Source organism: Neovison vison, chromosome 1, assembly GCF_020171115.1.
Source record: "Neovison vison isolate M4711 chromosome 1, ASM_NN_V1, whole genome shotgun sequence".
In the NCBI taxonomy this organism is placed as follows: domain Eukaryota; kingdom Metazoa; phylum Chordata; class Mammalia; order Carnivora; family Mustelidae; genus Neogale; species Neogale vison.
The window spans coordinates 223,690,420-223,716,276 of record NC_058091.1 but is presented as its reverse complement, the minus strand read 5'-3'; the positions used below and the strand labels follow the sequence as shown (position 1 = coordinate 223,716,276).

Sequence of the window (25,857 nt, the reverse complement as noted above, 5' to 3'; positions counted from 1 at the left end):
AAGTACTCTAAACTCTACCGTCTCTTTGCTCCTTTTTTCCTCCCTCAGGACAGCATGCAATTTCACACCTTCTCAGTAGAGTGGCTGATACTTTTATTTAAGTGCAGAACTCCTGGTTATTAATTCATTTAATAGTTATTTAATGAGCAAGAAAACATTAAGTGCTACTTTAGTATTGGCATGGGTTGTGCAAGAAAGTGATGCAGAATACAAAAAAGCATTCTACTTCTCTAGGGGCTTTATTTTTTATTTTTTTATTTCATTTTATTTTATTTTTTTTAGGGGCTTTAAACCTAGATGAAGACAGGCCAAGCAGTATATCCTGATTTTTAAGTACAGTAACAAAGGGAGGTGAACCAACTGCTGCCTGGTCTAGTTATGGACGGTTTCCCAGAAGAACCAAAACAGTAAAACACACACACACACACACACACACACACACACACAAATAACTTTTTAAGTTTAATTTATAAGCCATAAAATTCATCCATTATAAGAATATGGTTACATGGATGGAACTAGAGCATATCATGTTTAGGGAAATAAGTCAAGCGGAGAAAGACAACTATCATATGATCTCCCTGATATGAGGAAGTGGTGATGCAACATGGGTGCTTAAGTGGGTAGGAGAAGAATCCATGAAACAAGATGGGATAGGGAGGGAGACAAACCATAAGTGACTCTTAATCTCACGAAACAAACTGTGGGTTGCTGGAGGGAGGGGGGTTGGGAGAAGGGGGGTAGGGTTATGGACATTGGGGAGGGTATGTTCTTTTGGGTAAATTGGAAGGGGAGGTGAACCATGAGAGACTATGGACTCTGAAAAACAATCTGAGGGGTTTGAAGTGGCGGGGGGGTGGGAGGTTGGGGTACCAGGTGGTGGTATTATAGAAGGCACAGGTTGCATGGAGCACTGGGTGTGGTGAAAAAATAATGAATACTGTTTTTCTGAAAATAAATAAATTGGAAAAAAAAAAGAATATGGTTACATGACTTTTAGTAAATATTTGAGTTGAGCAACTGTCACTGTAATAGAGTTTAAAAACCTTCCATCACTCCAAAAAGTTACATTAGGCCCTTTGCCCTGCACCCATGCCCAGACCCAGGTAACCACTGAACGCATTTTTGTTGCCGTAGCTTCATATTTAAAATAAAATGTATATGTATACATATATATACATTTTATTTATTATTTATTTATTATTAATATAATATATGATTATATAATAATATATTAATTATGTATATTATTTGTTATATTTATTACATATATTTGTGTATATATATATATATATACACACATAGACACATATATACCTATTAAAACTGCCTTATAAGTTAAAAATATATAAAATAATTTGTTAAATATATATTTATAGAAATAAATCTATATTCAATGTTTGTATTTCCATAAAATATTAAAATATATGCATGTAAAATAAGACATACGTATATACATACATATATATACATACATATATACATACATATGTAAAACCCTCTTAAAAGCTAATCTTCAGAATTAGTATCATTGTTAAGTCTGGGAGAATATGTAATCAAGGATCCTGAGGGGGCTTCTAAAGTAGTGGCTGTATATTAGTTAAACTGAGTAGTGGATATATTGGTATTTGCTTCTCTTTCCATCTTTCTTTAACTATAAAAACGCTTTACATTTTACACATGGAAACATTTCATAAAAATTATTAACGATGAACAAAAGATCTGGGGTTTTTATCTTAAAGAATGTATTTATTTATTTGACAGAGAGGGACCACAAGTAGGCAGAGAGAGAGAGGAAGGGAATGCAGGCTCCCTGCTGAGCAGAGAGCCTGATGCAGGACTCAATCCCAGGACCCTGGGATTATGACCTGAGCTGAAGGCAGAGGCTTAACCCATTGAGCCACCCAGGCACCCCACAAAAGATCGGTTTTAATTAAAGGAAACTAAAAATACTGAACCTAAACATAAACATAATTTTATCAGATACTATGCTGAAAGAATGCTTAATTTATCACCTCTTACCTTTATTGCCTATTAAACTATACAGTTAAAAAGTCATGTGTATAAAATAAGTTTGTTTCTGAAAGTGTTGTGTTGTTTTAATTTCTGTAAATGAAATCACACTGTAAGTGGGTCTTTTTCCAGGAATTGTTGCTTTCACTGAAATCGCCATGTTTAGTACAGTTCCCACTGATTCTTACTTTGGTGTAGTGTTCTGGCGCATTAATACTTCACAGTGTACAATGCATTCCTGCTTTGACAAGACGCCGGAGTCTTACAGTGTTTTGCTCTTACAAACAGTGCTGTTATGAGCTCTCTTGTACATACCTTGGCACCCATAGGCAGGAGTGAATTTCTGAGAGTAAAGGCAGCAGCCTTCTAAGGCATGTGCACGCTCAGCCTTTGCTGGGTAGCCCTGAACTGTTTCTGCTGACAATGCTAGGAGCAGTGCTTGAGCATTGCTTATCACCCCCATTGTCACTGTCACTAGCATTCCACATCTCATCTCTCAGGCTCTTGGTGTTTTCTGTCAAATGGCTTTTTTTTCTTACCTGTTTTTTAGTAGGTGCTTTTCCTTTGGGGTTTTTTTGTTGTTTTTTGTTTTTCTTTATGCGTTCTAAATACTAATCCTTTATTGGTTTTTCTATTGCAAATATCTTTGGCCAGTTTGTGTAACTTATATTGTACTCTTTGTGGAATTTTTATTTTTTTTTAAAGATTTTATTTATTTATTTGACAGAGAGAGATCACAAGTAGGCAGAGAGGCAGACAGAGAGAGAGAGAGGAGGAAGCAGGCTCCCTGCTGAGCAGAGAGCCTGATGCGGGACTCGATCCCAGGACCCTGAGATCATGACCTGAGCCGAAGGCAGCGGCTTAACCCACTGAGCCACCCAGGCGCCCTCTTTGTGGAATTTTTAAAGGAACAGGAGTTCATCATGTACTGTAGTTGACTTTTAGTCATCTCCTTCATGTTTTGTACTTTTTGTTTAAGAAATTGTTCTGTGACCTGAGGAGAAGATTTTTTCCCTTTCCTTTTACTGAGTACCACAGTTGACATTAGCAAGTTTCCTTCTGTCTTCCTCTGAGCAACACATTTACTATTCGTTCACCCTTGTTCTGAGATCATAACCCAAATTTATGTAGGGGGTCCCCCTTAGAATCTCCTCACCCTGAGTGAATCTCAGACTATTTCTGCTGTCCTCAGCGCACCACATGGACTTGAAATGACCCTCAGAACAACACAGAGGATCAGGATCAGGAAACTGGGAAGATGGCATCCATAGCTTTTGGCTCAAGGACCACATTTCTTTAGCCCTGTCCATGCCAGGAAATGGAGGTCTCACACTCTGCTTTTTAGCATCAAAAACTTGATACTGGGATCACAGTAACTTGGTGCAGAATAACCAAATACCTTCAAAACCAAGCCTACTAGAAAAAAAGAGCACAGATACAGTCATCGCTTCTGCTTTCATAATACTGAGAAGGTATATCAGCCTGGTGGAAGCTAGGTCATGTGTGGAACTTGAGCTGTAAGGCAATCTAGGACATTTGAACTTTAGCTTTCCAGCCCCTGGCTTGTAGTAAGGCATGCAAGAAGGAATTTGGAAGGAAATTTTGAGACAGTTTACAGTGTCCACAAGGAGGAAAGGGCCTCCTACCCCAGCTTTTAGGCTTAAGATACATGAAATATGAGCAAGAACCAAAATCAAAATCAAACTAACAAAAACCTGGAGCACCTGGGTGGCTCAGTGGGTTGGGCCTCTGCCTTTGGCTCAGGTCATGATCTCAGGGTCCTGGGATCTAGCCCCGCATCAGGCTTTCTGCTCAGTGGGGAGCCTGCCTCTCCCTCTCTCTGTGTCTGCCTCTCTGACTACTTGTGATCTCTGTCAAAAAAATAAATAAAAATAAAATAACAAAAACCCTGAAAACATAAAAATGCAATGACAGAAATGCTCTCCATTTGTGAGGTCTTGGCCAGTGATTAAGAATGGTGTCCTCAGGAAAAAAAAAAAAAAAAAAAGAATGGTGTCCTCAGTTTTAGTTTTTTAGTCAATTTAGATTCAGCTTTGGACATGTCAAGTTTGTCTCATAGAACATTCCAGTAGAGATTTCTTAGAGGCTGCTGATTCTAGGGATATGGGATTGAGAACAGAGATCTGAACTAAAAGTGGGATTCTGGGAGTCATCAGCATACAAGTGGAGAGTACAATTGTGACAGTACATGAGATCGCCATGTGCAATGTGAATGGAGTGAGAAAGAGGGCCAAGGAGTGTTGAAAGGATAGACAGAAAAAACAAAGCGCACACAGTGGGAAGAAAGATGAGCAAGAAAGGTAGGGCTAAAAATCAGGATACGGTGTTACACGATTCAGTGGATGGGTATCTCCTAGGAAGAGGGGTTGATTAATGGCACTGGGTCTTCTGGTGAGATGTCAAAGACTAGACACAGGTTGTCTGACTTAAGTGTACAGGTTGTACACCGCACAGTTCTGCAGGGTGTGGGTCTGTGAAGGGTGCCCTCCAGATTTGTGTTGAACTGGCATACAAACTGGACATGTGTAGACACCCTACATGACAGTGTACATTGGCTTTAGCAAAGAGGAGGTCAAGGTTCATTGTAGTTGAGAGAATTGAAGGCCAAGTACCAGGTTTTAGTGAATGGAGGAAAATGGGGACTGAGGAATTGTCGAACACTTATTTTAAAGCATTATAATTACTGGGTTATGACTTTTTTTCCGTTACAGACTGTGGAGTGTTTCAGTTTTCAAACTCCATTCCTAGAATCAAGGTGGCCAAGATATGATTACTGAATGTTGAATTGAGTATTGGATTATACAACTTTTCCACCTTTTTTTGGCTAACATATTTTGCTCATTTTCTCTCTGACTTTATTAACCTGATGGTATCTTTTTTCCAGTAGCTACAATAATGAAACAAATCATACTTATATTGTTTATTTTGAAATATTTCTATGTTCTCTTTTGTTAGTGTCAGCATATATTTATTTCATACTTAATCTTTCCACATGCTTAGACTTAATGGTATCTCCTCTACAAGCTCATGGTGAAGTTTTATTCCCCGGTGTGTTTGCATCTGGAGATGGGTCTTTAGGAGGTAATTAAGATTAAATGAGATCTTAAGAATAGGGCCCTAACCTGAAAAGACTGTGCCCTTATAAGAAGAGAGAGGTCTCTCTTTCTGTCCACCATGTGTGGTCTCAGTGATAAGATGACCATCGCAAGCTAAGAAGAGCGATCTTTCTGGTATTTGAGCATGCTGCCACTTTGATCTCAGATTTCTAACCTTTGGAACTGAGAGGAATAAATTTCTTCTGTTTAAGTCACACAGGCTATGTCTGGTATTTTGGTAAGGGAGCCCAAGCTAAGAAACAACAAACAGTTCCTATAATAGACACTGGAAATTCAAACAAGAGCACAAGGGAGATGCCCTGTCCTTGCGAAGCTTTTGGGATAGTGGTTGATCATAAATATTAACTTATGGCCATGTAAATGGCAAAAAGAAAAAGTATAGCAAGCCATAAGAACATGATATAGACAGGATTGAATTAACTTGTCACAGGAAGGCTTGTCTGAGGAAGTGACTTGTGTGGGGATGTGGTGGAAGACTAGTGACAGCAATACATGAGGAAGCACATTCTACACTTTGGGACCAGCGTGTTGAAAGGCCCTGTGCTGGAGAGAATATGGGCTATCCGTGGAATTAGAAGATTTCCATGATTGGATTTCAGAGATCAAGAGGGAGTGTGGCAGGATTTAAAACTTCAAAGAAAGATATTAGTTAGATCATTTATGGCCTTGCGAACCAAATTAAGGGCTTTGATCTTTGTTTTAAAAGCTGGGAAGCTAATGAAAAGGAGTGATATGACCATTGAATTTTAAAGATTATTTTTGTTGTGTGTGTTGTGTGAAGAGTGAATTTTTGGAAAGTTGACAAGGTTGAATGTGGGGAGACCCTAAGTGAGGCTTTAAATCATTTTTTTATTCATTCTGACCTTTTGAGTAAAAAAAGTTTTCATCCTCAAGTACCTTCTCAGAGTACAAATAGGAAAAAAAAGGGGAGGGTCAGGATAATAGAATTTGATTCCTTTATATTTGTAACACTCTAATTAATAATGTAAATGACATATTTTTTACCCTTTTCCTTGTTATGTTTATAGCCATGTAGTTAAATATACAGTTGGCTCACTTTTAATGAATTAGCTGAGGGAGTAGTAATGCTAACATTGGAAATGCCAAATGTTTAACATCTTTCAAAAATATCATATAATATTAAATTGTCTATGTCAGCTTTTTACATTAAACCTGTAAGCTTAATTAAAAATCTTAAAGATCATTTAGTGATAAAAAGATAGTGCATAACATTTGTAATTTTAAAATTAAATGAAGTTCACCCTATACATAGCAACTAGAAACATTCCCTACCCTTAAAGAACAAACAAAAAAAATAACAATGCCTTGGCTCCCCCTGCTGCTTGAACAAATTATTTCAGTTACAAGATATTTTGTCAGTATTTCTTGGATAGCATTAAGTGAAATTGGCTGTTAATTCCTCCTTCTTCTCTTCCTTCCTCCCCCAAATATAAATTTGAGACCTGAAAAGACTGTCTCGCGAGGTTTTTTTAAGTCCTAATAATACTGTTTTTGTAATTTTCAGTTTAATTTTTTCCCAAAGGAGATAACCATTCATGCTATTACTTTAAAGGCTTTAAATTCCTAAAATCGGGTTGCTTCCATTGTAGTCATTTATCTTAAATTACATCTGTTAAAATTTGTCTTATCACATATGTTTTTGATTTTTAAAAATTAGTTGACAAGACAAACCATTAGAGACTCAAAATCTCACAAAACAGACTGAGGGTTGCTGGGGGGAGACGGATTGGGAGAGGGGAGTGAGGTTATGGACATTGGGGAGGGTATGTGCTATGGTGAGTGCTGTGAAATGTGTAAACCTGGTGATTCACAGACCCGTACCCCTGGGGCTAATAATACATTTCATGTAATAAAAAAAAAAAGTTTTAAAAATTAGTTGACAGTAGACTTATAAACTTCATAGTGTGATGCCCTGCTTTACCTGTTAAACTATATTGGAAATAAATACCATGAATATTACATGTGTTTTCTAAGACTGTGTGTAAGTACAGGTGAAGTAGTTGGCAGTCTCATTTATAATTGAGGCTACTTTGTTGACCCTGGCTGTCTTTGTTTACTATACCTAAGTTTCCTGAGGAAAAAACAGAGAATACTGTACATTCTTCACCTAGCCTTTCATATTCCCCTCACGTGTATCCGTTGCTGTAATTGATTTTCTTCTTCCTCTGTTGGCATGAAACAATGCTTTAACTCTTAACTATTTAGAGAAAAATATGTGCTTGCTTCATATTAATAGTTGTCAAATAAAAATCAGGTTGGGTCCCATTCAGAATCAGTTGTAGAATTTTTTTCTAAACCTACCATTCATCTTCTATAAGTTAGTGTATCATTTGTGGTTAATTTAAAAATAAGTTATGGCTCAGGTTTTTGGGTTTTTTTGTTTTGGTTTTTTGTAAGGGAAAAGTAGTATCATGACTGAAAACATACTCATGCTAATGATATCAGAAGGTTGATTGCCTGAAAACAATAGTATTTATTTGATACAGGAAGTAACACTTGTGACTGAGGTCACTCTGTCCTCAGTGACTAAAGACGGAAGTTCTGAAGCCCGACTGTCTGCTGGAAATCCTTGCTTCTGTGACCTTGGACGAGTTACTTAAAAGTTACCTAATTGCTCTTGTCTTGGTTTCCTTCTCTGTAAAATAGTAAAAATCCTTAAAACAGTCCTTACTATGCCTGGGCATAGTAAATACAACATAAATATTAGTGAGCTAGTAAAAGTAATTACCTTCTAAAATACCCTTCATAGTTCTGAGAACTGTGATTCCAGTTTATTCTCGTAAGAATGTTCAAGAAGCATCTCTACAATTTATAGTCGATGATGGTTTCTTTGCTATTATGGTCAGTCTTACAAGATTAAATATGATCACTTTATTTGATTACATAATATAATGGAGTATGTACAATGAAATAATAAAATGAGATAATAAATATAAGGTACCCAGCATAGTCCCCGGCGTGTGTGTGTGTGTGTATGTGTGTGTGTTTGTACACACACACACACACATACACATATTTATTACTTCATTTTATATGTATGTGCATGTGTGTGTGTGTGTATATAGAAATTTTATCTCCCTGTATATGGTTAACATAGTGTCTATTAATCATTCAATAAATATTGATAGAATGACTGCCATTAATTTACTTTGACATTAATATGCCACTGCTCTTTGTACCAGTGTAGAAATATTTACTTAGTCCATATATAGATAAAACCTTGAAAACTCAGAGAAAGTTTTGGACCTAATATCAAAGTAAAAATGACTTTATTTGTGCATTCCAGCTTGTGTTCTCAATAACAGTCTTTTAAAAAAATTCATCACAGGGGCGCCTGGGTGGCTCAGTGGGTTAAAGCCTCTGCCTTTGGCTTGGGTCATGATCCCCGGGTCCTAGGATTGAGCCCCATAGCAGGATCTCTACTTAGCAGGGAGCCTGCTTCCTCCTCTCTCTCTACCTGCCTCTCTGCCTACTTGTGATCTCTGTCAAATAAATTAAAAAAAAAAAAATTCGTTACAGTTAGACTAATCTCAATAAAGGTCAGCTCCTAACGTAAGGGGCTAATGTGTATGAGGCCAGACGTTTGTGAGATTAATTCTGTTCTGCTTTGTGAGATTAATTCTATTCTACAAAGATGTTATCCATACCTTTGTTTCATTTCTAAGGCAAGATATTTAGGTAAAGCTAGACTGCTTATTTTTATTGAGTCATTTTCAGTAAGTTTCCCAAGGTTCTTTAACAAACAGATTTGTATAGTCCACTTAAATTTGTTAAGATGAGCTTTGGCTCATATATGACCAAACTGTTAAAAAATCACATTTTTAAAGGAATTTTCTCTAAGAATACAGGAAGTAAAAGCAAGCACACTTCAGATTGAATCATGTTGTTGCATATGTCAGTAGTTGATTTTTTGTAACTGAATATTACTACATTATGTGGATCCTGTGGTTGTTTATCCATTGTAGGGATGCCATAGTTGTTTTGGAGGTTTAGAATGTTTATAGTTTTGAGCTATAATAAAGTTGTTATGAATATACAAGTTGTTATGAGTATACAAATCTTTATGTGGATATCTATTTTCATTTCTCCTGGTTATTGCCAGCTACTGCTAGGTCTTAGGGTAAGTGCAGGTATTGTTTTTAAGTGACTGACTGAAGGTTTTCTAAAATGACTGTACCATTTTGCTTTTATGCTGGCAATGTTTGAGATTTTCAGTTGCTCTTTGTAAGTACTGATACTGCTAGTTCTTTTCTTTTTCTTTCTCTCTTCATCCTCCTCTTTTTCTTCTTTATGAACTTTTAAAATAAATATACAGTGGAATCCACTGTTGTTTGAATTTGCATTTCTGCAGTGACTAATGGTGTTCTACCTTTTTTTAAATGTGGTTTTGAACATCAGTATGTGCCCTCTGTGAGGTGTCTGTTAAAAATCTTGTACTCATTTTTTAAATTGTGGGGTTTTTTTTTCTTATTAAGTTGTAAGACGTTTTTTTAATATTCTGGCTAAAAATTTCTTGTTGGATACAGGTTTTGTGAATTTTCTTCCAGTCTGTGGTTTGTGTTTTTATTTCTTTACTGATACCTTTCAAATAGTTGATTGTTTTAATTTTTACGAAATCTACCTTATCATTTTTTTTAAATGGATTGTGTTTTTCTACTCTGAGAATACATTTCCTACCACAGGGTTTTCTCCTCTATGTTTTCTTCTAGACAGTTTGTACTTACAGTGTTACCTTTCAGGACTCAGATCTATTTTGAGTTATTTTTATGTATGGTATATGGTAAGCATCAAGATTTTTTTGTTTAGCATAATACCCTCTAGTTAGTCAATCAGAGAAAGACATTGTCATCTGAACTCTCTGATACGAGGAATTTGAGAGGCAGGGTGTGGGGTCGTGGGGGAAAGGGAGGGAATAAATGAAACAAGATGGGACCAGGGAGGGAGACAAACCATAAGAGACTCTTAATCTCAGGAAACCAAACAGAGGGTTGCTGGAGGGGAGAGGGATGGGAGGGATAGGGTGGCTGGGTCATGGACATTGGGGAGGGTATGTGCTATGGTGAGTGCTGTGAATTGTGTAAGACTGATGATTCATAGACCTGTCCCCTGAAGCAAATAATACATTGTATGTTAATTTAAAAAAAGATTGTTTGGGACTTTTTTGTTTTCTTTTAGCCTCATATGGTTATCAAGTTGTCACATCACCACTTTTTGAAGAGTGTATCTTTTCTCATCAGCTTGGCATATTTACCAAAAATTAATTGAGCATGTATACAGGTCTATTTGGATTCTATCCTGTTCCACCGATCCAGTAAGTGTTGAAAGTAGGAAGTGTATGGACTCTGCCTTTCATCTTCTGAGCAGTGAGTGGGATTGTGGTGAATCTGTAAATTAATCTGGGAAGAACTGATATCTTAAAAATATGATATATTCATTGGTTTAATTCGGTCTTCTTTAATTTCTTTGTGTAGCGTTCTATCGTTTTCAGTGGACAGGTCTTAAATATGTTGCATCAAATTTATACCTAATGAAGGCGTATTTTTGGATACTTTTCTAAGTGATATTTTAAACATTTTTGCTTTCCCATTATTTGTTGTTAATATACAGAAATGTGATACACAGACCTTTGTATGTTGACATTGTATACTGAAATTATGCAAACTTCTTAATTTAAACAGCCATTTTGGTGAATTCCTTAGTAGTATTTTCTTCATACTATGCTGACTACAAATAAAAGAGTTACATTGTTCTTTTTTAAAAATTGTGCTAAAATATACCTAATATAAAATTTACTACTAGTGATATTTAGTACATTTACGGTGTTGCACAGTCATCGTCACTGTCTAATTTCAGGACATTTTCATCCTCCCAAGAGGAAAGCCCATACTCATTAAGTTGTCACTCTCCATTTACCCTTCCCTCAAAACCCAGGCAACTACTGGTCTGCTTTATGTCTATAGATATGCTGAACTCTGGATATTTTACATAAATGCAGTCATACAATATGTAGCCTTCTGTGTCTGCCTTCTTTTACCCAGCATAATGTTTTCAATGTTATCCATGTTCTAGCATCTATCACTGTTTTACTTCTTTCTTCTTCACTTAATGTTCTTTTTTCTTTATTATCCATCTTATTTGATGAGAAGTTGTATCTTGTTTTATTTTTAATCTGTGTATCTCTTTTCCTTTTCTTGCCATACTGTGCTGACTAGGACCATCAATAGAGTGTGGTATAGAAACAGTGAGAATGAATTGTATATGTGTACCACATCTTTATCAATTAGATTGCTTCTATATCTTGGCTATTATAAGTAAGGCTGCAGTAAGTGTAAATGTGAATCTGTCTTTTCAAAGTAGTGTTTTCATTGTTGGAGGGGCAGGCAAATTACCCATTAGTGGAATTATTGGATCATACTGTATTTCTATTTTTAATTTTTAATTCTATTTAATTTTAAAATTTTCTCTTCATCTCCTTTTCTTTTGTTAGTCACCATACAGTACATCATTAGTTTTGATGTAGTGTTCCATGATTGATTGTTTGCATGAAATATCCACTGTTCCATGCAACAATCTGTGTCCTCCTTAATACCCACCACCAAGCTCACCCACCCCCCTACCCTCCTCCTGTCAAAAACCCTCAGTTTATTTCTCAGAGTCCATAGTCTCTTTTGGTTTGTCTCCTGTATTTTTAATTTTTTAAAAAGCCTCCATACTGTTTTCCACAGTGACTGTACCCATTTATAGTCACACCAAAAGTGATTGCCAATGATTTTTTTCTCCACATCTTTGTCAACACCTGTTATTTTTTGAGCTTTTTACTTTAGCCTTTCTGACAGGTGTAAGTTATTGCTAAGTGTTATCTATTAAAATGCTTGCTGAGAGCATGTCTAATACCACTTACTTTTACATTGCCAGAATCAGAAGTAATCAGTTTCTTTTATTTTTACTTGAATCAAATTAAATTTCAATTATATAAGTATTATTTAATATATTCTCCCAGTAAAGCAATGAGAAAGTTAACATTTCCTTTTAGTAACTCCCAACCTTTGTCTTTCTTCCTTCAAATCTAACCAATGTTGTCAACTTGGTACATGGCATCTTAGGTACTTTTTATATTTATGTTTGTTTCCTTAGAAAAGTTATAATACTACTTATTTTTAGGTTGTGTATGCTTTAATAGCATAGCTCAGAGTGCATTTATTTCTAATTCACTTGACTTTTTAAAAATAGCAAACAGTAGTAGTAGAGGTGTATCTTATTAGTACAAACAAATCTAGCTCATGTTCTTTATATGTCATGGTACTATTTTCAGCAAGAATAGAGATTGATCCTCAGTAACTCATCTTCTGGAGTTCTGTAACTGCTTTCCATTTTTTTCTAGGAATTTCCAGCTACCCTGAGATGTTGCTCTATTTCTCTCTTCCTTAGGTACACCTCTTGCCTGGAGATAGACAGACATCCATTCTACCCCTGATGGTTACCCAGGGCTTTTTGTTTGTTTGTTTGTTTCTCATTTTCACCACGTTGATATGGACCATTATTTTGTTGTTCTCATCTATTATGTACTTGGAACTTGAATACATTGTGCTGCTATTTCCTCATTGATTTTCCAGAGGCTTCTCATAATTTCTGGTTCAGGGAAATCTCCCCAGCTATATTTTTAGTTCAGCTCTTGGTTACTTTTATAATTGTCATTGATAAATACTTTGTTTTGAGAGGGAGGATACACTAGATTATGTGCTTACTTTACTATACTGGAGCCAGTAATTACTTCCCTCTACCTGAATTTTTCCTTCTTTGGTTTTGTGAGAATCTAGGATAAAATAAATCTTTGTACGTCCGCCCAACACTCTTGTGAGGACATATATATTAGGGAGCAGTAAGGTGATTGAGCTAGAGACTGTTTCTAGTATTTCCTCCCTTCTTCCTAACTTTGCTTTCATTCAATAATACCTTCTTCATTTTGACATGGATTTGCCTTGCCTTTTCTTACTCTTCTTTTTTTCTTTTTTTAAATTTCTTTTCAGTGTAACAGTATTCATTGTTTTTGCACCACACCCAGTGTTCCATGCAATCCGTGCCCTCTATAATACCCACCACCTGGTACCCCAACCTCCCACCCCACACCCCTTCAAAACCCTCAGGTTGTTTTTCAGAGTCCATAGTCTCTCATGGTTCACCTTCCCTTCCAATTTCCCCCAACTCCCTTCTCCTCTCTAACTCTCCTTGTCCTCCATGCTATTTGTTATGCTCCACAAATAAGTGAAACCATATGATAGTGGACTCTCTCTGCTTGAATTATTTCACTCAGCATAATCTCTTCCAGTCCCATCCATGTACATACAAAAGTTGATATTCATCCTTTCTGATGGAGGCATAATACTCCATAGTGTATATGGACCACATCTTCCTTATCCATTCATCTGTTGAAGGGCATCTTGGTTCTTTCTATTCACATGATAAGTTGCAGTCTGTTAGCCATCATTAATAAACTATAAAATTTCTCTTTGGCCCACTATATACCCTTCTCAGAGAACTTTGTATTTGCCTTTGAACTATTTTCAGCCTGTGTTGTTGATTCAGACATTAGAAATGGAAAATTTTTTCAGACCTTTTAACAAAAGTATTTTTCCTCTGTTACAATCTTGAATTTGGCTTAGTGCTCTCATTTATAGTATATCAAATACTGTTGTGTACAGCATATGAAATAATGAAGTGTGGTCTAACATACAACAATAGCTCAGTTCCCTTTCTCATTTTAATTAAGTTGTGATCTTTTGGGAGCCTGACAGAAGATACTTAGTATCTTAAGATGTATTCATGGAAGAGAAAGTGATATAGTGCCCAGAGGCGCCAACTTGGGAAATTAAACCTAGAAATTTGGCGATCTTGGTTCCACATCATAATCTAATGTAGATTATTTGGCAAAAGGTTCTTACAGAGATTCTGTCTTATTTCATTCTTATCACTGTGCATACAGACTTTGCAAGTATGTTTAGTAATTTCCTTATTTATTTTGTTAATGTAATTATAGTACCTAATAGTGTCACTGCTAGGAAAATCTAAAAATCATTATGCTTTGGCAACTTGGAAAAGCTACTGCTGTGTAAAATCTGATGCTGGGAATGGGTATATGGACAGAAGCATTATTTTTCCCTCTTCTTCTCAAGAAACTCTTTTCTGCCATCACAGAATGCAATTTTGTATACCCAGAAGGGATCTTAGCAATTATCAAGAAGTTTTTTGCAGGTGAGAAAACTGAGACCCAGAGAGGTAAAGGTAAATTGGTCTAAGGTTAATTAAGGTTATAAAGAGTCCTGTATCTCCATTCTAGCCTGCTCTGCATTTTTCTGATATGTGTACAGTTTCACCTGTATATCACATATTTTCCTACACATCTGTTTCAGAAAGCCAAAAGTATCTCTCTCTGAAATTTTCTTCTTCTAATACACCTGAAATTTAGTTGAGGCTTTTCTGGTTGCCTATGAATTTATTCTTCTCCCCCATCCTCTTGTACTTTTCTTGAGTACCTCAATAGATTGTTTGGCAGCTTCTTTATTCTATCTTAGTAGAGTCCAGATGGAATCAGGGATTAAAGACCTGGGAAAGTTGTCATGAATAGCATTATTTTTTCCTCACATTCAGGAAATGGAATAGGGTGCCAGATTTGTCTATTGAATGACTTTTTGCTAAATTTTAAATTTAATTTGATAAAATCAATGGAATGGAGGCTTTTTTTTTTAATTCACAAGCAGTTATTCCTTGAAAATTTGTTTTTGTCTTTGTGGGTTTGCTTTGGGGATGGGAATGAGAAGAAGAGAGCAGCAGTGGTTATTTTCTTCCTAGCTAAAACTGAATTTATATTTTTCTGTTTTACTCAAATAGGAAATTTGTTAAATAAATCCAGGACTGGTAATAACTAATATCATACATTTTGATACAACAGGACAGATATGATTCTGCTGATGATCAGAGTATTTGTCATGTGTGGCACATGGATATAGAAGCTCTTCCAGAATGGATAAACTGCCTAATACAAAAAGTAAGTTCCTTAGTTTCTGAGTAAAATTAGGAATTTACTACTTCCAGGATTTTTTTTGGAGCTATTTTTCTTGAATTCATTCTTTCAAGAGATAAGAAAGGGTTTGTAACTCTTGATTACACCTATTGGCTTCTTCATTATTACTGGAGAGCTCCAGGTACTTTTCTATCTCAGACTTTAAAACATGGTATTTCCCCTTCCTTGATTGCTCTTCCCACAGTTATTTACTGCTTCCCTTATTTCCATGTATCTTTACTCACAATGAGGCATTGCTTCTGCTGTGAGTTCCCCTACTCTGATATTATCACTCCACACTTCCTTTCTCCTCCTTTCTGATTTAAATAGCTATGTTTTACATACACACATACGATATGTAATATATAGTACTCGTAAGCATGCATGAGCATATATGACCTATATAAATATAGACACAAATACACACACACACGCATGTATGCACACGTGCTTACCCACATACATATATGGCTTACTGGTCTTGTTCATTGCCTAGCTCCCCTACCAGAATAAAAACTCCATAAAGTCAGAAATTTTTCTCTTTTGTTTATTACTGTTATCTCCAGCACCTAGAACAATGACTACTGAGTAAATGAAATATCCTATATTATTCATGTATGCATATGTGTATAAAATAAACTGGATAATTAATGATTCTCAGTGGTACAATCAATATCAAATTACCAAATTTTTAAGGCTCCTTAATGAAATATTATAAGAGCAAGAACTCACCTTGTTAACAGTATGATATTATTATTTCTCACATTTTGAAACACGCATTGAAAAAGTGTTAATATGAATTTTGAAAAAAATATAGTTGCCATTCTCCCCTGACTTTTTTGTTGTTGTTAAAAAATAACATTTGATAGATATCCTCTGCATTCATTCTCACATTGTAATGATTTCCTGGGAACAAGCCAGTGCCCTGGCTTTCACTGTCCTGAACTTTACAAAATGTATGAGGGTGCTGCAGATATTCCACTGTCTCTCCTGATAAAAATAATTTTAAGCCAGTTCATTATTAATTTCGCACTTACATATAGAAAATGCACTGTTATGTATGCAACCAGTATCTTTTGGTTGTATGTAAAAAGGCAGGAAGAGCTTTATTCTGTTGGTTGGGTAAGGTTCCCTCCCACAGTGTTTGGTATGCAAGAAGGGTATCAAAACAGACACTTTTCTGTGAGATTTTACTTGCAAATTAAGCTCTGTAGACTGATTTGCTTCCTGGTTCCATAGTGTATTTTTCTTTTCATTAGTTCACACTGTATCCATATTCAGCCTATTGTTTGAGAGATTCTTTTAGAATGAATGCTTGGGAGTATTGTTGGGGTGGGCTGATGTGCAGTATGTTATCATTCTAGAACTTTGGAGTTGCTTATCTCTGTTTATTAGAAGGCTTGTTTCCCTTTACTGTTCTGTCTACCAATCAGAAAACAGAAAGCTAGCCTTTTCTGTGGCATAGAAAACTTTCATGTGGTTGGCTTTAAAAAAAAAATACAGCTCACATTCTGTTTGATTACTTTACAATGAAAGCATTGTCTTACTTTCCTTTATTACCTGTAGGCCCAATGGACAGTTGGAAAACTGAATTGCCCTTTCTGTGGGGCCCGTTTAGGGGGCTTTAATTTTGTCAGCACTCCAAAATGTTCCTGTGGCCAGCTTGCAGCTGTGCATCTCTCTAAGAGCTGGACCGATTATCAGCCAACACGGGCAGGCCGACTAATGAGACCATCGCTGAAATACTTGTCACATCCTAGAGTTCAGTCAGGTTGTGACAAGGAAACTCTGCTGACAGGTGGCGCCTCCAGAAACAGAAATCACGGGGTTTTAAATATGGCCCAAAATAATAATGGCTCTGGAAGATTAACAGAAGCACTCTGCCTGGAGGTACGGTCAACATATTTTCAGATGAAGAATGAAAAACTGCTCTTCAAAGCATCAGATCCAAAATACCAGCTTTTTGTTCCTCAGCTTGTGACTGGCAGATGCACTACAAGAGCTTTTCATAGGAAATCACATAGTTTGGATCTGAACATCAGCGAGAAACTGACTTTGTTACCTACTTTTTATAAAATACATAGTAAGACTGCTGCCTGTCCCAGGCTAAATGAAACACAGCCTATTCACCTTTCAGGCTTGCCTTTAGAATCTAGTAAAAATAACTGTTCCTTTCAGATTTCATCCAATTTTGATCCTAATATGCTGCTGCAAAGATTTTCAGTGGCTCCCCGTGAGACCCAGACACAAAGAGGAGGAGAATTTCAGTGTGGTCTAGAAGCTTCTGCGGTGTACTCTGACCATGCAAGTTCTAACAACCTGACTTTCGTGATGGACCTGCCCTCAGCTGGCAGGAGCATGCTGGAGGCCTCGGACCAGGAAGAGCCCCTCTCGGCACTGGACTTTCTGCACTCAGGCAGTTTTTCCCTGGGGGCCATTAACCAGAGGCTCAGTAAGAGAGAAAGGAGCAAGTTGAAAAATCTGAGAAGGAAACAACGAAGGCATGAAAGATGGCTACAGAAGCAGGTAATTTTTTGAAAAGGTTTACTAAAAATTCTGTGTTGTAAAATCTTGGGGTTTGGGGAGAGGAGCTAACTTTGAATACCTATATTATAAAAACATGGTTTTAATGAGTGTTGAAATGACATTTCTGTCTAGGTGAACTTCATAATCATGCACCTCTCTTAAAATCGGCAAGTGTAAACCTGTCTCTGTTCACGTATGGTTAGGAAATGTCCTTTCGGGAAGTTTTCCTAAATCCTAGTATTTTACATGAATACTAATCTCATGATGTTGAGGTGAGATTGTCATATACATTTAAAATTTGTTCATGTTGGGATGCATGATTTTGCATGATTTTATTTGCAATGATTTTATTTCAGGTCAGTTTGAAACAAAGAAGTCTTTCTAATTTAATTGAGTGACAAATTAGTTGACTTTCACCACTTTTAGCTTAAATGGATATTTTTAAGGAACATTGTATAATTATGTGCTCATATGACCCAAATATGGTTAAATCTACTGATTTGTGAAGTTTATCTTAATAACAATTGACCCTTATTGTAATTTTATAGGAAAGAGTGCTTCTCTATGGTTTAAACTCCTGTATCCTCCTGTATCTATAATGATAGGTTCAAAAATGGTTATGCAAAAGTGCTGAACAATAAATTGCAGGTGCTCTGGAGACCAATTAAAGCCAGTGGATGAGGTGCTCCTGAAAATTTGGAAGTTTGAGGACCAGTATATTTCTATGTACACTTTTTTTTTTTGCAATTGTCTTTGTTACCTACTTGTTTATAGTAAATAGCAATCCTTATTAATCAGTATGTTGAATATTAACATCCATAGAGCTTAAATATAGAAAGCTGCAACTTTGCATAATCATTTTTTTAAACAATTCAGCAAACTCATTGCTTATGATCTTAGTCATAGACTGAATAGAATAAAATTACCACATTGAGTGCTTCAATCAGGTTAATTATTTTTCATCATTTGGTTAGAGAGTATAATTATGGGTAATTATTATATTTTTGACTGGATGCTGAAAAGAGCATTGTAGTTCGGTTTATTTGCAGGTGATGGTGTAATGTGGCATCAAAGCATATATTATAGAATGTAAAAAATGAATATATGTTAGCACCATTATAATATGCTTCATGGTTAATATATTGAAGCTATGAAATCCAATATTTTTTATTGAAAATTTGACTTAAACCCATAGATCAATTGGAGATGGTCATATGCTAAGTGAATATTCAGAAAGTCTACCTTAAAAACGATATATAGGGCTTCAGATAACTCTCAAACAAATAGAACTTTAAAAGAAGTATAAAAATTATACTTGCTCTGTATTATAAATTTATGCAGGTAACATCTTTGCAATTTAAAAAAATGTGTTTAATTCTTGAGCCGGGTACTTCTGAAAATTTAAACTATATTACTGATTATTTTTCAGCATAGGGACAGTATTTTTATACAATTTAAAGCTAAGCAAGACCCACATCAGTGTTGTTGTTGTTGTTGTTGTTGTTGTTTTAAAGGGTACTTTTATTCATTCACATACATGTGGTTTAACCAAACTGCTTGGCTAGTGAACCAGAACGAAGGAATTCTAGTCAGATCTGTGGCAGGTCGGTATAGGGAGTACTACGGCAGGGTCCTAGGAGGACTGTTTGGTTGCACGGGAGCTACTGGCAAACAAATGCCGAATGTCTCCTTAGCAAAGAAAACGTAAAAGTCTGCAGAAGCATGGAAGTGGCATATGAGTTAGTGATGTGAGTGCACACCTCAGAGCCCTAAAGAAGAAGAATTTTTAACGGTTTTGTTAATTCAAGCCAAAAGATAAGTCCTGGAAAGATTTCATCCCTGAGATAAATTAATGGCTTAGCTCTTCAGCTCATTCCATCTTTAGTAAAGAGTAGTTAATTCTGGGGGCACCTGGGTGGCTCAGTGGGTTAAGCCGCTGCCTTCGGCTCAGGTCATGATCTCAGGATCCTGGGATCGAGTCCCGCATCGGGCTCTCTGCTCAGCAGGGAGCCTGCTTCCTCCTCTCTCTCTCTGCCTGCCTCTCTGCCTACTTGTGATCTCTCTCTGTCAAATAAATAAATAAAATCTTAAAAAAAAAAAAAAGAGTAGTTAATTCTGTAAACATTTATCAAATACGTGTTTCATATACCATGCCTTTGAGTAATGACTTCAACGTAGGTCCTACCCTTCTTTATTTTTAAAAGATCCATTTATTTATTTTAGAGAGTGAGTGCTCACACAAGTGGGAGTGACTGAGGGAGAGAGAAAGAGGAGGGGGGAGAGAGGAAGAGAAGCAGACTCCCCACTGAGCACAGAGCCAGACGTGGGGCTCTGTCTCAGCACCCTGAAATCGTAACCTGAACTGAAACAAGGGTCTAACACCTAGCCAACTAGGCCACCCAAGTACCTCCTGCCCTTTTTTAAATAAGGAAGATAAACATACAAGATATAAAGGAAAGGTTACCTATTGTTAATGATAATTTTTTTAAGTTTAAAATAATTGGTTGGGAAATCTAGATTTAGGACTTTCATTTGATATTTTAGTAATTTTTTCCCCACAAACTAGACATCCTTATGTGGCAGATGCCATAATAAAAATGTTAATGACACTATAAAAAGTTATTTAAATTTTTGAAGCTTAAGGGTATAAATGGGATTAATATTGAAATAGAAACTAAAACTAATTTTCAGTGTTTTATTCAACAGATATTAATTAAACTTCTACTTTGAGGGAAAGTGCTGAACAAACCTCTTTTCTTATTTGCCATAACCTTGTTGGGTTTCTGTTTTCATTTTTTAATTACTATGCGATAAAATATATTCTTGGCATATAGTTCTATGATCTGAACAAACAGATTGATACAACCACCACCACAGTGGGATACAGAGCAATTCTATCACCCCCAACATCTCCCTTGTGCCTTTATGATTGTGCTTTGATTATATCTTTGTAATTATATCCTTGTCCTATCTCTAATCTCTGAAAACCATTGATCTGTTCTCTATTACTTTAGCCTGTCTTTTGATGATGTTGTAAAATAATAATGTAATGCTATAAAATTAGAATCATATGCTATAACCTCTAGAGACCAGCTTCTTTGATACAGTACAGTTGCCTATGAGATTCATTCAAGTTGTTGAATGTATCTATTGTTTGTTCTTTTTTGTTGCTCAGTAGTATTCTATTATACCAATAAACCGCAGTTTGTTCATTGTCCTGTTCAAGACAAGGGAGTTGTTCAAGATTTGGGCAGTTATGAATAGAGCTGTTCAAACTATTCCTGTAGAGGTTATCCTGTGAATCTAAGTTTTCATTTCTCTAAGGTAAATACTCAGGAATGAGAATACTGGATCACACGGTAAGTATATATTTAATTTTGTAAGAAACTGTCAGATTGTTTTCCAGTTTGGAAAATGGTTATACCATTTTGTATTTCAAGACCTGGTATATGAGAATTTCCTTTGCTGTGAGTCCTCACTTAAACACCTGGTATTCCCAATATTTTTTAAATTGTTGTAAGTGGGTATGTAGTCACATCATATTGTGGTTTTCATTTGCATTTTGTTGATGGCATTTTCCTAATGATGTTGAACATTTTTCATATGCTTATTTTTCCATTTGTATATATTGTGTAGGGAAGTGTCTGTTTAGATATTTTGGTCATTCTTAATTGGGTTGTGTTCATTGTGTTGAGTTGTGAGAGTTCTTTATATATTTTGGATGTAAGTTTTTCATCGCATTTGTGATGTGTAAAGATTTTCTCTGAGTTTGTAGTTTGTCCTTTTTGTCTCTTAATTTTTTTTTTCCTGTGGAGCAAACATACTTAATTTTGATAAAGCCTAATTTCCCTTTTTTTAAAATGTATTATGTCATTGGTGTCATACCTAAGATCTCTTTTGCCTAATTCTTAGGTTATAAAGATTTTTTCCTAATGATTTAGGTGCTTTTAGGTTTCTTCTAAAAGTTTTTTTTATTTGGGGGCACCTGGGTGGCTCAGTGTGTTAAGCCTCTGCCTTCGGCTCAGGTCATGATCCCAGGGTCCTGGGATTGAGCCCCGCATCGGGCTCTCTGCTCAGTGAGAGGCCTGCTTCCTCCTCTCTCTCTGCCTGCCTCTCTGCCTACTTGTGATCTCTGTCAAATAAATAAATAAAATCTTTAAAAAAAATTTTTTTTAAGTTTTTTAATTTTAATCATAAGAATTATGATTCATTTTGAGTTTATTTCTTTTTGATAAAGTGTGAGGTTTCAGTTGAGGTTCGCTGTTTTACATAGAGTGCTTGATTGTTCAGCACCATTTGTTGAAAACACTGACCTTTCTCCATTGAAATGCTTTTGCAACTTTGTCAAAGACCAGTTGGCTGTATGTGTGGGGGTTCTATTTCTGCATTATCTATTCTCTTCAGTTCATTTTTGTGACTCTCTCATTGCCAGGAGTCCTTGCTCTTCGTTTTTGTAGCTATAATAAATCATAAAGTATGAGTCTGTGATTCCTCTAACTTAACTGTTCTTTATTAAACTTGTTTTATTTATTGTAGTTCCTTTACCTTTTCATGTAAAATTTAGAACCAGCCTGTTTATTTACCAAAATAGTCCTGTTGGGATTTTGTTTGTAATTTTATGAAATCTGTAGATCAACTTGGGGAAAACTGAAATCATTACTGTGTTGATTTTCCTAATCCTCGAACATGGTATGTCTCTCCATTTGTTTAGGTCTTTGATTTCTTTCATCTATATTTTACACTTTTTAGCATTCAGAACCTATACATGTTTTGTTAGCTTTATACCTATTTACTTTTTGATGTTGTTAATTTTTTACATTTTTATATTGCTATTAATTGTGTATTGCTAGTGTACAAAAACACAATTGATTTTTGTTTTGACTTTGTATCTTGTTATTTGAAAGTACAGATCTTTTGACATCTTGTCAGATTTATTCCTAAGTATTCATATCTTTTACTGTTGTAAAATCATACTGTTTCCTTAAGTTTGAATTTCCAATTGTTCATTGATAATACATAGAAATAAAATTGAGTTATTATGATCTTATATCTTACAACCTTTCTAATCTAATGTAGTAGGAATAGTAGTTGTTTTTTAGATTCCATTGTATTTTCTAGTAGATGATCATAGTGTCTGCAAATAAATACATTATTTATGTATTTATGTATTTATGTAATACATTATTAAATACATCTTCCTTTCCAATCCAGAATCTTTTTTCCTTTTTTCTTTTTCCCTTTTTTTTTTTTTGTTTTTTGTTTTTTGTTATTGAAGTAGCTAGAACATCCAGTACAGTATTGAGTAGAAATGAGGAGAACAGACATCCTTGTCTTTTTCCTGATATTAGGAAGGAAGCACTCAGCTTCTCACCATTAAGTATGTTAGTTTTAGGTGTTTTGTAGATGCCCTTTATCAGGTTGAGGAAGTTTCCTTATATTCCTAGTTTGCTGGAAGTTTTATTATAAATGGATGTTGAATTTTGTCAAATGATTTCTCTCATCAATTGATAGAATTGTGTGTTTTCAGTGTTAATACTGATTATTAAACTGAGTCAGTCTTTCAGTCCCACAATAAACACCACTTTTATTATATTGTATTTTTCTTCCTATATATTGCTGGATATTATTTGTAATAATTTTTGAGAGTTTTTTCCTAACCTCTGCACATGATGGATATTGGCCTAAGGTTTTCTGTATTTTTGTGCTGTTCTTGTGTGGTTTTGATATCCAGATAGTACTGGTCATATAAAATGAGTTAGGAAGTAATCTTTCCTCTTCAGTTTTCTGGAAAATATTTTGAAGAATTGATGTTATTTTTTCTTAAATATTTGTTAATGAAACTTTCTGGGCCTGAAGATTTCCTTTTAGTACTTAAAAGAACAATTTATGTATCTTTTTAATTTTGGCTAAGTTTTGATAGTTTGTTGTTTTCAGTGAATTATCTAAGTTGTTGAAATTGTGTATTAGTATTGTTCATAACATTCCCTTATAATTCTTTTAGTGTCTTGGATTGGTAATGATATCCCCTTTTAAAGCTTATAATTAATGGTGATTTGTATCTTCTCTCTTGCTCTCTTTTTTCTTTCTTCTTCTTTTTTTTTTAAGTTTTGCTAGATTATCAATTTTATGGATCTTTTCAAAGAACCAGCCTTGGATTTCAATTATATTTTCCATTGTTTGCTACTTTTAAATTCTTAATTTCTGCTCTTACCTGTAATATTTTCTTTCTTCCCTTTATTTTCTTTCCTTTTAGAAAAAAAATACTTAGCTTATTAATTGGAATCTTTGAAGGTTATTGTTTGGAAATCTTTCTTTCTCATCTAAGCATTTAATGCTGTAAACTTCCCTTTAGTTACTGCATTAGCTAATTCTATAACATTATGGTTGTTATATGGTTTTTATTATAATTCGGTTCAAACTATTTTCTAATTTCTTTTGAGACTTTTTTTTCTTTTTTTTCTTTGGCCCACCTCGTTTGTCTAAGTGATTAATATAATCATGAAAAGACTGGAATACTAGCATTTTGAGGAAATTAATCAAAAATTTCTTCCTGGGGAAAATATTTCTTCCTCTGGATTGAGGGAAAGTAAAACTGTCCCTAGTATAATTGCATAATATTTTTAAAACAATTCTTCGTAAATAGCATTTCATTCTATTGTGTTTTCATTTTTAACCTTAAGTCTATTTAATATGAGTAAAAGAAAATGTCTCTTTAAAGCCCTCAGGAAACTATTGGGAAACAAAGAATTTACCTCATTTTTCTCTGGAGTGTTGTGCATGAGAATATAAAGTAATTGACCTAATATCATGGTTTGTAATAAATCACTGAACCATTTACAATGACTATATTATTTTGTTCTCAGTGAATTAAATGAGTTAAGACTACTTGTATTATTACAAAGGTGTGATTTAGGCCCTGGGGAGAATAGGACCCAATAAATTACAACAAAGACCTGCTTATTTGGGTTTATCTAGAAAAGATACATATCTTCCACAAACGCACTAAATTTCATTTCCATGGATTTTTACATAGTGATCATTTTGAACTTTGTGTAGATTTTAAAGGAGTTCATTTACTCTTTTATCACTTGATTCATCATCTTCAAATCATGCAGAGACCATATTCCAAACACATACTCAGTTGTCCCTTTAAAAGAGGAGAAATTTTTATATATCTGAACTGTAATAGTAATCCACATATTGAGCAATTATTCCTCATTTTTTCTCTGTCTCCAACAGAAAATTAATGGTTTATTGAAAGAAAAAGCCTTAGAAATGAAAATATGACAATTAAAACAACACAGATTTTACTGGTTTCATTAAACACATAAACTTGGTCATGAAACGGTCTTCTTTTAGGAAGAACGTCATGACCTTTAGTCATATATGGAGACAGAGTGGTATTTATTTCTCAGTCTACTTTGTGTCAATTTATGGTTTCAGTTTGTTCATTACTCTCTTCATTTTATTTTTTTATTGAAGTATAATTAGCATACAGTGTTATTTTACTTTTAGCTGTAAAATAAAACAATTAATCAGTTCTGTGCATTACTCAGTGCTCATCAAGATAAATTCAGTCCTAATCCCCTTCACCTCTTTCACCCATACCCCAACTGACCTCCCCCCTGGCAGCTACCAGTTTGTTCTTTGTATGTAAAAGTTAGTTTTTTGTCTCTTTTTTTCTTGGTTTATTCATTTTTTTGTTTCTTAAATTCTACATACAAGTGAAATCATATAGTGTTTGTCTTCCTTTGTCTGACTTATTTTACTTAGTATTATATCTTTAGTATTATAGGTCCATCCATGTTGTTGCAAATGGCAAGATCTCATTCTTTTTTATGGCTGAGTAATATTCCATCATTTGAATATGTGTGTGTATATTAATATGTATGTGTGTATTTACACACACGTATACATATACATACACACCACATTTTCCTTATCCATCTATTTATGGATGCATGGACACTTGGTGCTTCTCTGTCTTAGTTCCTGTAAGTAATGGTACAGCAAGCATAAGGATACATAGATCTTTGCAAATTAATGTTTTCATTTTCTTTGGGCAAATAGCCAGTAGTGGAATTACTGGATAATATGCTAATT

The 25,857-nt window shown here is 35.1% G+C and overlaps 1 protein-coding gene across 1 annotated transcript in view; it reads left to right on the top strand.

Moving 5' to 3' along the window:
* Positions 1-25,857, top strand: part of RNF180 (ring finger protein 180) — a 194,824-nt gene that overhangs the window by 32,143 nt on the left and 136,824 nt on the right. Inside the window, exons 3-4 of the mRNA XM_044223994.1 lie at positions 15,118-15,213; positions 16,795-17,754. Of these exons, the coding sequence (XP_044079929.1) occupies positions 15,118-15,213; positions 16,795-17,754 (1,056 nt within the window). The remainder of the gene's footprint in view (positions 1-15,117; positions 15,214-16,794; positions 17,755-25,857) is intronic.